The following is a 12,681-nucleotide window of genomic DNA, read 5'->3' as shown; positions in this document are numbered from 1 at the left end:
AAGAATACCCTGAAGACTCTGGCAGGAGCACTCATTCAAGGGTACTATGACTATGCGTGCACCTCATGGTACCAAAGCACCTCAAAGGCGCTTAAAACAAAATTACAAACATCACAAAACAAACTGGTCAGACTACTACTTGACCTGAACCCCAGAACCTACCTCACCCCTGCCCACTTTGCCAACCTAGGATGGCTTAGAGTAGACGACAGAGTACAGCAACTTGCAATGGGCCTGGTCTACACTATACGACCGGGGTGCCCATGTACATGTCAAAATACTTCCCAAAGGTCAGTGAATACCACAACCACTACACCAGAGGAAGCTCAACAAATCATGTTAAACCCAGATTCGGCTCAAACAAGGGACTAAACACGTTTCGCAATTATGCCACAACAATGTGGAACGCCCTACCCAAAGCTGTAAAGGAATGTGAATCCCTGCCCACATTCAAAACCGCCCTTAAAGAGCACCTACGGGAGGCTGCAATTCGAAACTGGCCACCGTAAATGCCCAAAACCCCCACCACCTCCTAATAGACAGTCTCCTCCCCACCGCATGTATATATTCCCTCCCCGCCGTATGTATATTTCCCTCCCACCCACCCACCCCCTCCTAATGTACAGTCCCCTCCCCATCATATGTATATACTCTGTCAGGATCTAGGGGTAACAGTACTGTATATTTGAATACCGCCTATGTCACAAATGTATCAGTACTAAATACCTATATGTCCCTATGCCATAAATGTCATGTATGTTGTGTATGTCATAAATGTCTATATGAATTGAAAATGGGGGACCCTGATGGAAACAAGACAAACGTCTTTCTCAGGTCTGCATCCCCTTAACAATTGTATGTATTGAGCCGTACTGTATTGTACCCATTCTGCAATCTGTTAAATAAAGTTTTCATTCATTCATTCATTCATCTTTAAATACTCTTGCGTTAGCCATTTAGCCAACGGAGCATATATTTTTCAGCAAAGAAAGAAAGTGCAATAAACAAACGGATACATTCACTGTGTGTTCTGCCTCTCATTTTCTTGATGAAACAAAACCAACAGCAACACAATTTACCACCAAGAGCGGATAGTTTAGTCTCACAAAAAGATCTCCAGTGTTGTTAGCTACATGCTAATGTGAATGGCATTCTCTATGTATAGTATATAGCTTACATGCTAATGTAATAATGTAACGTTAACGCTAGTATAATGAATGGATGCAAACGTTATTTAACACATTGCAGAATGGGTACAATACAATACGGCTCAATACAAACAATTGTTAAGGGGATGCAGTCTGGACTGGGTTCCTTATAACAATAACTTGACAACACATGAGTTTAGTTTAGCCGCAGCTACAGGTTTTACTCTGGTCGGGTCAGGAATGCGTCAGACATCAGTCGATCACAACACTCTTCAACAATACGTTTCGAACAAAAGTTTGTTACAATCATTTTCATATAACGCTACTTGCGACAGCTCTGCTGTAAACACTGGGAATAACCTCGGTTGCTATGCCCACACGCACCCACTGCAACCGGGATGTGCGCAAAACTTCACCCTGGACTCCGGTTTTCAAAGACCGCGGTTGCAGTGTAGCAAAACCCCGGTTGTGTGTGCCCGAACAGTGCAACTGCGCACATACAATCATGGTTACATTAAATCCAGCGAGCGTGTGGACTGGGCCTAAGTCTAATGCATGCACAGAGAAGAAAATGGTATCTGCTTGTCTAACTCCAGGGTAGGTGGCAAATAAGCTAATTTCACAATTTGGTGATTTGGTCAGCGATAATTGCTGTAAGTCACAGCATTATGATGTAAATTAATTCATAAAACCACAAACACATTAATTTTGATGATCAATTTCATGGATTGATGCAGTTGGATTTGTATGTATTGTGTGTATCACAATGTCATTTTCTTAACATCTTATTGGTAAAACATATTCCTCTAGTTATCATGACCGCTAGTGTGGCCACTGGGGTTTGAGACCAAGTGAACGCTAACCACGGGTGGAAGAAGTCATCTGACATGCACCCATTTAAAGGAACACATCAACATTATGGGAAATGTGCTATAGCGTCTTCTCCAGAATCAGACAAGATGATAGATACCGATTTCCTCTATGCGTTCAGTAGAAAGCTATCCAGCTGCAAGCTAGCCTAGCTTAGCGCAAATTAATGGAAGGGGATAAGGACCAGCTGGTTGGTTCCCATAATGTTGGCATGTTCCTTTTAAGACATTTTTCAACAATGGCCTTTTGAATATAAAAGCACTAACTCTGCAACAGTCGATGACTTTCTGAAACAACGTACCGTGTTTCACTTGCTGGATTTGTCTACATCATTTCGATGTCAGTGACCAATGTTTTTCTTTGCTCTTTCTTTGATTTGAGGTCTACCGAGTGGAAAACCCATTCGACTTCATGGAGTCCATCTCGTTGGAGGGGAAAACAAACTTTTTCGAGAAGCGGGTAGCGGAGTATCAGAGGTTCGGAGTGATGTCGAACATGATGGACTGTGAATTCACTCTGGATGCAGATTTTTGAGATTTTATTGCCTCCACTATTTTGTCACATATGTTTGTTACATTCAAGATATTTATTTCATTCATAAGTTTACCTGGGGGCAGTGACGCAGGAACTAGGGGTGCTGAGGGTGCTGCAGCACCCTCACCTGTTGGCGGGGAGTTGTAACTGCAAGCAACGTCAAAAGATTTACTAAAAATGAATACAAAACCTTTTTTTTGTTAGCATTTTAGTGTAAGCAGTCTAAAACATGTTTTTTTTTAAATGGTTGAAATCCAACCTCTGTTTTTTTATGATATTTTCTGTGTATCTGATATTCTGATTCTGACGTGATGCACAAACGCAGGCAGCACACACACATCGCATGACGTGGATTGGGCGCAAAGGATCGCGGTTGAGGTTGAACACAACAACAATGGGTAACTTACTAGTTGCGTCTGAAAACATTTCTAAAAAAAGAATATTATGATTTCTTTAACACTTTCACTGCCACACACGAGATATCTCGGGTTTCCGATAGTTATGTTGAAAGCCACTCACGAGATTTCTCTGAATTTTTTTTTTTTTTTTTTGCGATCTGAAATCATATTGCATCACGCGAGCCTACCCGAGTATACCCGAGCGCCGCCGGCGATCATATGTGGAAAAAAGCGCCCCCTATCGTCTCCCAGATGACATAAGGGATTTTGGAATGGACTCAATGAAAATGGATGGGGAAAAAAATCCGGTACTCCACATTTTCCAGTCCACTGATCCAGCCGGAGTTACCACAGTTCATTCTGGAGCCTCTCAGCCCCGCGGAATCATGTGTACTACTGTATCACGTTGGATCCATACACTTATCGATTTTTTCGAATGATGATCAGGAATTGGAATATACCAGTTGGATACCATCTGATGTCAGGTAAGGAATCTATGTTATCAGTGTTAGGATAATCAGACTAATTTTGATGAAGATATAGGCTGTTTTGTGAAATGGGCTCTTTCGGTTTCACTGAAAAAGTCAGAGAGGAAATGAACACGGCGATTATCCGTGCGCGGCCCGAATGTGCTTGCGTGCACGTATAATATTGATCATCTAGCGCAGGGGTGGCCAACCCGCGGCTCGCGAGCCGCATGCGGCTCTTTGCCCGTCAATGTGCGGCTCTTCCATCCATAAAAAAGAAAAGATTTTTTTTTTTTTTTTTTTTTTACTTTTTTTTTTTTTTTTTTTACTTTTTTTTTTGTATGTCACTCATTCCATAAGGACGTAGAATAAACATTTACAATTTTTTTTTAAATGGTCCATTTGCATGTTCTTGGTATCTGAATCTAGGGACATATATGGATCAGTGTCAGAAATAGTGTGTCTGTTACTAGGCTTGAGTAAATTGTAATGAACCAAAGGAGAATATCAATTCTATTTAAAAAAAAAATTTTCTTTGACTGTAAATAACACCATGCTAAAATTGACCAGACCTGAAAAATCTAAGCAAATGAATAAAGGGAAGATGATTAAACAGAAGGTTTTGTAGATACAGTACTGAATTCTGCCATCTTTTTTATAATGTAAATTTCTCCACCATTTTTCATCATATTGCAACACCGTTTTTTGCAAGACGTTCACAGAAAGGTAGAGAAACTAACTGCGTTCTGTTTTATGGCAATAACGTTCAGGTTTGTGGGAGATAATCCCAAAAAATAAGAGAAATTAAAAAGTAAATCCAGAAGTCAGATGATTGACAGGGGCTGGTGTGAGCTGGGTAGGGTAGTTTTTCGAAATTTGAAAGCCCTGAGTCTCTTCCTTCAAAAGACTACACTCACTTTTGGCTGTGCCACTTCCTCCTGTCAATATGCGCCGGTTTCCGACTCAATGCCCTGAGATTTCTATAATCTTATATTTCACTAATAACAGTTAAAATAATTGGTAAACAAACATAATGCTGAAAATATACACTTTTACTGTATATCTCGGGCTTAAGAGGTTAACCCTGTGAGGCCCAAATTAAAAAGAAATTAGCAACTTCAGAGGCCAGAGGGTGGGACATATAAACACATGTACTATCAAATAGCATTGTGAGGCTGAACAACAGGACCAATTGACTATACATGTGCTTAAAGGGGAACTATCTTATAAATGGCTTTTTTCAGTGTTTACCATTGTTTCTTAGCTATGTGGACTTATATTAATAGGATATATGTCTCTAATTCTCATATTGGCGAATTCTTCCAATTCTCCTCTCACAATATTCACCCTCACTGAACTGAGTCATCTGAAAATGTGCATATCTGTGATGTCAGAGATTTCTCAGCTGCATAATAATGTGGCAGTTGATGTGGCAGTTGGCACCAGGCCACACAGTGGTTGGAGCCCAGCCTCAAAACGGCTTAAGATCTTGAGGTAGAAAAATGCGGTTTTTAGTACTTGATTAGAAATACAAAACAATGCATTTTTTTTGAAAAAAACCTAGGTGTTCCATACTCACAGGAATTGTGTAAAAGTGCCCAAATAGTGAAAGAAATTGTAAAATAGTTCCCCTTTAACATTTTTTAAATAAACATTATTTTTTTAAATGGCTAAAAGTGATTTTGTAATTTTGCAACCGTGGGTCTCACAGGGTACTTTTAACCCTGTGAGGCCCAAATAAAAAAGACATTAGCAACTTCAGAGGCCAGAGGGTGAGACCTATAAACACATGAAGGGTGCCGTGACTGAAAAAAAAGGTTGAGAAACACTGGTATATGGTGTGGCTCTTTGTGGTACCACGGTAATTTTTTTGTGGCTCTTAGTCTCTGACTGGTTGGCCACCCCTGATCTAGCGTTTATTTGAAAACGATTCATAAATAGGCCGACGAATATCAACGTTCTGGAATATTCCAGTAAAAGACGATTATCATAGAATGGTCCAGAATGAACTGTTTTTTTATCTCAAAACGGGTGCTTTTCTAAATGCTCTGAAACGGAAATGAAGCGATAAAAAACCAATCTGCCTTGACAGCACTGACTGGAAAAGTAGTCTTTGATAAGCGACGGGCAGATTAGACACATAGCCATAATTTAAAACATAGATTAGGCGATATTAACGTTAACATTGAAGTGGACCGTGGCATCAAGGGGGTAAAAAGGAAAACCCGGCGTGGCACTCAAAGTGTTAATGATCCCAAAGCTAAATGGATATATGGTATTTTTCCAAGGCATATAAACAAAGCAATTTAGAAGCTGTACCGGGCTGCACCGGGCAGAAAAGATCATTGATGCCAAGACGAAACGTCGCATTTCGCTGCATTAAGGTAAGACAATGGTTAATCTATTATTGGATGCCTTCATTTGAACACTTAATTTGCACTATATATTAAAAGAGTGGGGCTCGCCTCGCATAGCCTAGTGGGTGTGTGTATATTGACAAAAAGAAGAAAAGAAATTGCGCATTATTGCCTCCCCTTCAGCGCACCCGCCACCTATGACTAGGGATGGGAATTGATAGGATTTTATCGATACGATTCCATTATCGATTCTGCTTATCGATTCGATTCTTTATCGATTCTCTTATCGATACCTGATCAATTTATAATTTAAATAAATAAATTGGAAATGCAACAGAACTAAGCTGGTTAGAATAACAACATGCAACTTGACATTTCTGATTGTCATTTATTGTTGAGCCCCCATGTCAGGGGCGACAGTGGCTCGGGAGGTAGAGCAGTCGTCTGGCAATCCGGAGGTTCCCGGTTCGATTCCCGCTCCTCCCGGGCAGCGTGTCGATGTGTCCTTGAGCAAGACACTTAACCCCTAACTGCTCCCGATGAGCAGGTTGGCACCTTGCATGGTTGCCTCCGCCGTCGTTGTGTGAATGTGTGAGTGATTGGGTAAAATGTAAGGAACAAATTGTAAAGCGCTTTGGATAAAAGCGCTATATAAAAAAGCAGCCATTTACCATGTCAGAAAAATACAAAAACTGTAAAAAATAAAACATTAACTATAGCCTACACTTAAATAAAATAATGTATTTGAGATTCTCTTAAAATGTTTTTTTTTTTTTATTCTTAAACTAATTTAATCTATTGAATAACAGGTCGTTATTCCTCTGACTTCTGTCTCACACACACACACACACACACACACACACACACACACACACACACACACACACACACACACACACACACACACACACACACACACACACACAGAGCTCCCTCCCCGGGCCCCTGTCCTGTAAGGTATTGGCTTGTGTTGCTACACAGACACATTTGTATGTTGCACCATGGTACTTCCTGTCTGACAGACTCAGAGTAGAGACTTAGTAAACAAACACTCCGGCTCTTATTATATGTGAACTAAAGAGTACAAGATTTACACAACAGTCCCCACCCGCTGTTTTATTGTATTTGTACCTGTACTATCCGCTGTCAGCTGTTTATCTCTCTTTGTGAGCTTGATTAAATAGCGTTAGCTCACGTTAGCTAGCGATAGCTCCGCGGCTAATTTTAGCTCACCCTAAACTAAATCAATGACTAGGTTCTAAAGCATTCAAGTAGTTTTCACTGCACATAGAAGTAGCCAAACAGCGGGAGCATTTCGGGAGCATATTACCAAAACCCAGGCAATTTCGAGCCCTTAATGAATCAAATAGAGTCTGCCATGGCTACATGCTAACGCTAACATTATTGCGCAACTAGGAAAAACCTGGCAGCGATAAGGGAATCGAAAGTCACGGGAGCCACACGGTTCCAGGCATCGGCCAATTAGGAACCGGTTCCCAACCGGAACCGGTTTTCGATTCCCATCCCTACCTATGACGTTATTATATCACTTATCTCCGCACCCCCAACTCTGACTGACTTCCCGCGTCCCTGCCTGGGGGTTCATGTTATACAAAGAACTAAATGAGATGTTGGCAATTTGGAAATGGTGCAAGTCTTAAAATTCTACCTAAAACCCAGGCGGTTAGGTGGCCGAGCGGAGATTGCGTTCGTCACCAACCGCGGAGCTGTGAGCTAGATTCGCCTGTTCGAGTCCAGCTCACAGCTCCGGGGTTGTCACCAGCTTGGCTGGCCGTCTGCACTAATACAATTGGCTGTATTAGAGGGTGGGAGAAGCTGGCGGGGTGGGTCCGGGTCGTTGTAAACAGCGACTCCTACAGTTCGGTCGGGGCGCCTGCTAAGCGCGGATAGGACTTGAGGGGGATAGTGTGGTCCTCCCACACGCTACGCCCTCTCGATGAGAATCCGCGCTGCCAGGTGAAAAGAAGCGGTGATTGGCTGGACGTGTGTCGGAGGAAGCACGTGGTAGCCTCCACTCTCCCAGATGATCTGACTGTGGGGGGTAAGTGTGTAGCGACCAGGAAGGGACTGGGAATTGGCATACGACTAACATTGGGATGGGAAAAAATCGGAGGAAAATGGAGGGGGAAAAAGATCAAAAAAAAATAAAAATAAAAAAATCTACCTAAAACCAAATACACGTTGCACAATTCCAACGGTCAATATCTATAAACGCAGACAAATGTCCCTTTAAGCAGGAAATGAGAGAATCAAGACTTGAATTTATGATGTCATTAAATTACACTTTTTGGAGTTGGTCCATCGACAATGAATTAGTGATTGACTTTGTGGGCTCACAGAAATTCTAGTTTGAGCTATTACATCCAAATTGATTTAAATGTAGGGCCTACGGCTCTGAATCAGAAAATGTACCTATAATCTCTGTAAATTCTATCACCATGGTTACCATCATAGTGTCCTAGGAGTTGTTCCCACTATTCACTGTCTTTGGATCAGCTTCAGTAGTCTGTCTATTGATGACATCATCACTGGAGTCTTGTCTCTCAGGTGTTCAAGCCTCAAGCCTAAAGAGAGCGACAGCGACCCCACCTGGGCAGCAGCGGTACCCTAGACATTGGCCACACTGCTCAAAATTGCCACAGAGCACTGGGCTGAAAGTTCCAATTATTTCAACTTTGCCTGCAGTTGCAGCTGACCTTGCTGAGCTGCCAATAAGAAGCAACTCCCAAACTAGAGGGGATCGTGTAAAATGACAGTGGAGAAATTGTTTTAACACCAGAAAACTGACCATGATCTTTGCAAACAACGATTTTTAGTTTTTACTCAGAAGACAGACGATCAGTACAAAGTCTGTTTGGTGAACAGCACACCCATGGCAGTCTTTCATCGCTGTCCGTAAACAGAGCTATTAGGGGAGCAGTCAGATTGGTACCATTTAGGTCAGGATTGGGAATGCAAGGATGGCGTTGTTGTAAGGCCACTTGTATATGTTTTTATAATAAATAGATTTTGTTGAGTCTGTTGTTGCTTCCAATTTCTTTTCCCCATGAATGATTTTATTAATAGACTTTTGTTTCATTTATCGATCACAATTAAGGTACAAGCTGTAATCCATGTAAACAACTCAAAACCAAACCATAGTATTGGAGATAATTTGCTTTCCATTCTCCAATTGACTGAGTGAGGTTTTGATACACAAATAATATTCCATGTGGCAAATAAACATGCATTTCTCATGTAATTTGATGCTGTAAAACGTTTGTGTGAAATGTTTGTAAACATTGCTAAAGGATATGTATTGGTATTGATTTGAATGAATGAATGGTGATTTTATTTCTGTCTTTTTTTTTACAAAGCATAGTAGAACTTCAAAAAAAAAAAAAATGACCGAAAATGTGTAGGCTGAAGCCGAGGCTTATAATTGCCTACCCTTTTTACATTACATTACACTATTTACATTACATTACACTATTTACACAAAAAAAAAACACAATTTCAGTATATCATTTAGCAAAGGTTACAAACGTTTCATAGTTTTATGTACAAAACGTATACAAATTTATTTATGTTTCATTTATTTTTTAAATACTTTTTCTTTTATGTTTTTCTTTTTCCCTTTGTCACTATTTGAACACAGCTATGTTTTAGATTAAATATAACTAGGATAATAATTTGGTTTTATATTTATGTATCACCTTATATTTGAGTAATTTCTTAAAAGTATGTAGCGAACTACAAATTTTTACTTCTTTGTCAAAGCTATTCCATAATTTTGCCCCTTTAACATCAGATATACATCGACTTTTTATATTTGTCCTTGCCTTTGCAATATTGAATACACAAGTTCCCCTAAGTCTACACCGGCTCTCTAGTCTGGAACAACTCCTGAATGCCACTTGGAAGTGAGTGCTTATGTGCTTTGTACATTATTATTGCTGTGCTAAGATCGACAAGATCTTCCAATTTTAAGGCATTTGATTTAATAAAGAGTGCGATTTGAATTCTGTAAAGCCAGGCTTATTTTCCATCTAGGTCAAACTCCTCAAGGATGAATGTGCATAATAAACTAAATGTACCAGTATATGGTCAAATTATTTGCATTTTTTATTATCAACATCATAATTGTAATATAGTCCAGTAATAGCATCCATGTGATAATAGTTACAGAGGCTTCTTCTTTTGTAATTAAATTGGATTAGAGGATTTAAGAAACTTGAGGGTCCCATGATACTCTGGGGCCTCTTAAAGTTTCTTCACAAACATAGCCACAACACTGGTAAACAAACTACCCTCCCACTCAGGGCATTATGGGGTAGAACACATAGTAGCATACTACAAGAACCTAGGGGTCCACAAAGACGACTTCAAACTGGAAATGGTAACAACAGATGAGATACTCAAAAAACTGAGCGCCCTCCAACCTAACAAGGCCACTGGCCATGACAACATCCCCTCCAAATTCCTCAGAGACTCAGCAGCCGCCATCACCCCAGTCATCACACACATAATAAACCTCTCCATAAAACAGGGACACGTCCCCAAGGACTTCAAAATTGCGAGAGTAACACCCCTGCACAAAAAAGGCAGTAAATTAGACCCAGGCAACTACCGCCCTGTTTCTATCCTTACCTCCATCTCGAAAGTCATGGAAAAAATTTTATACGAACAGGTCGAAAAATACCTTGCGAAAAAAAATCTAATCTACGAATTCCAATCTGGCTTCAGAACATCCCACTCCACTGACACATGCCTTCTCTATTTAAACGACCACATCAAACAAGAGGTGGACGCGGGCAAATACTGCGGCATGGTCATGCTGGACCTACAAAAGGCCTTCGACACTGTCAATCACACCATTCTGATTGACAAGCTAAAAGCAATTGGTTTTGATAGTCTATCAGTGAGCTGGATGCAATCCTACCTGGAGGGGAGAGAGCAGATGGTGGAGGTAAACGGTACCCTATCCCCCCCCCCTCACAGTAAGCTGTGGTGTTCCACAAGGAAGCATACTAGGTCCGATACTGTTCCTAATTTATGCAAATGACATGTCGTCAGCTTGTGACTGCAACTTGTTCCTGTTTGCGGACGACTCAGCCCTGCTGGTCTCTGACAAGAACAAGTTACAGGTTGAAACTACAAACAAACTATCACTACACATGGGCAAAACAGAGTCCATTCTCTTCGGCTCAAATAACAATCTCAGCAAGACCGACGGCTTCTCAGTTACAGTGGGTGACAATATTGTCACAAGGAAAGAAGATATTACCTACCTGGGTTCCATCCTAGAGGCAAATCTTTCCTGTGACAAAATGGCATCCAATGTAATAAAAAAAGTCAACCAACGAACTCGATTCTTGTACCGGATCTCCTCACTGGTAAACAAGAATACCCTGAAGACTCTGGCAGGAGCACTCATTCAAGGGTACTACGACTATGCTTGCACCTCATGGTACCAAAGCACCTCAAAGGCGCTAAAAACAAAATTACAAACATCTCAAAACAAACTGGTCAGACTACTGCTTGACCTTGCAATGGGCCTGGTCTACAAGATACACTACACGACCAAGGTACCCATGTACATGTCAAAATACTTCCCAAAGGTCAGTAAATACCACGATCACAACACCAGAGGGAGCTCCACAAATCATGTTAAACCCAGATTCGGCTCAAACAAGGGACTAAACACGTTTCGCAATTATGCCACATCAATGTGGAACGCCCTACCCAAAGCTGTAAAGGAATGTGAATCACTACCCACTTTCAAAAACACTCTCAAAGAACACCTACGGGAGACTGCAATTCGAAACTGGCCCCTGTAAATGTCCTAACACAACCCCCTCCAATGTACAGTAAATTACCAAGTATGGTCTTGTCAATATTCCAATGTACAGTTTTGCTTGTACAGTGGTACAGTGTCCCCCACCCACCCCTCCTACCCAACCCCCCCCCCACTCCTACCCAACCCCCCCCCCCCCACCCAACCACCTCCAATGTACAGTCCCCCCCACCTACCCAACCTCCTCCAATGTACAGTTTCTACGTCAAATGTATATACTTTTTTTCTGGACTCTTTTCGTATCACAAACAGTACTGTATTTGCAAATCTGGTATGTCATAAATGTATAGATGTAGCAGTACTGTATCTGTATGTCATGTATGTCATATATGTTACGATGAATTGAAAATGGGGGACCCTGATGTAAACAAGACTGTACTGTACCCATTCTGCAATCTGTTAATAAAGTTTTAATTCATTCATTCATTATTTATTGAAATTAAAAGCCAAAGGCTTTTCGACTACTTAAACCACTGCTGTAAAGACCATACTGCTTGGCTATATCCTTTGTCTTCCAGAATTTTATTTAATTAAATTATGAGGTCAACATGAATGCATTCACACGATATATTTTAAATGTTGGGGTGACAGACGTGTTTTTCTACCCTTGCTATGTTGTCTGTTGTAGTGATTGTAATGGTACATAATTCACCCACGGAACTAATGTAGTTCCGCCCGAACATTCAGGAACATTTGTGGTGATGTCATAGCCGACCGTTCTAGAACATGGGTGACGTCACCATATGATGTCATGACCAATGTTCTAGAACATTGTGTACGTATTATATATTCGGCAATTCTCTCAGTCAGTCAGTCGAGCTGCAAGCATCGTAGCAGTAGCATGTTGTATTTCTGTGCTTAATAAATGCTATTCGCGCTGCCGCGAGCCATGTATTGTACCCATTCTGCGATCTGTTAATAAAGTTTTCACTCAATCAATCAATCCATCCTTCCAAAATCAGGTAAAGAAAACAGCGGACTGTGTCTTTACCGAGAATCGCCCCAGACTGTCAGAGTAGCACCGCCCCCTGGTAGCAGACGGTAGCCTGG

The 12,681-nt window shown here is 41.0% G+C and overlaps 1 protein-coding gene across 1 annotated transcript in view; it reads left to right on the top strand.

The window, feature by feature from the left end:
• rrm2b (ribonucleotide reductase M2 b) overlaps nt 1-3,652 on the top strand; it is a 50,287-nt gene extending 46,635 nt beyond the window's left edge. The window contains exon 9 of the mRNA XM_084312399.1: nt 2,400-3,652. Coding sequence (XP_084168525.1) covers nt 2,400-2,552 — 153 coding nt within the window. The 3' untranslated portion in view covers nt 2,553-3,652. The remainder of the gene's footprint in view (nt 1-2,399) is intronic.
• The last annotated feature ends 9,029 nt before the right edge of the window (nt 3,653-12,681 follow it).

The sequence above is a fragment of the Notolepis coatsorum genome (genome assembly GCF_963971535.1).
Source record: "Notolepis coatsorum genome assembly, chromosome: 4".
NCBI lineage: Eukaryota > Metazoa > Chordata > Actinopteri > Aulopiformes > Paralepididae > Notolepis > Notolepis coatsorum.
This window is presented reverse-complemented; position numbering and strand designations above follow the sequence as displayed.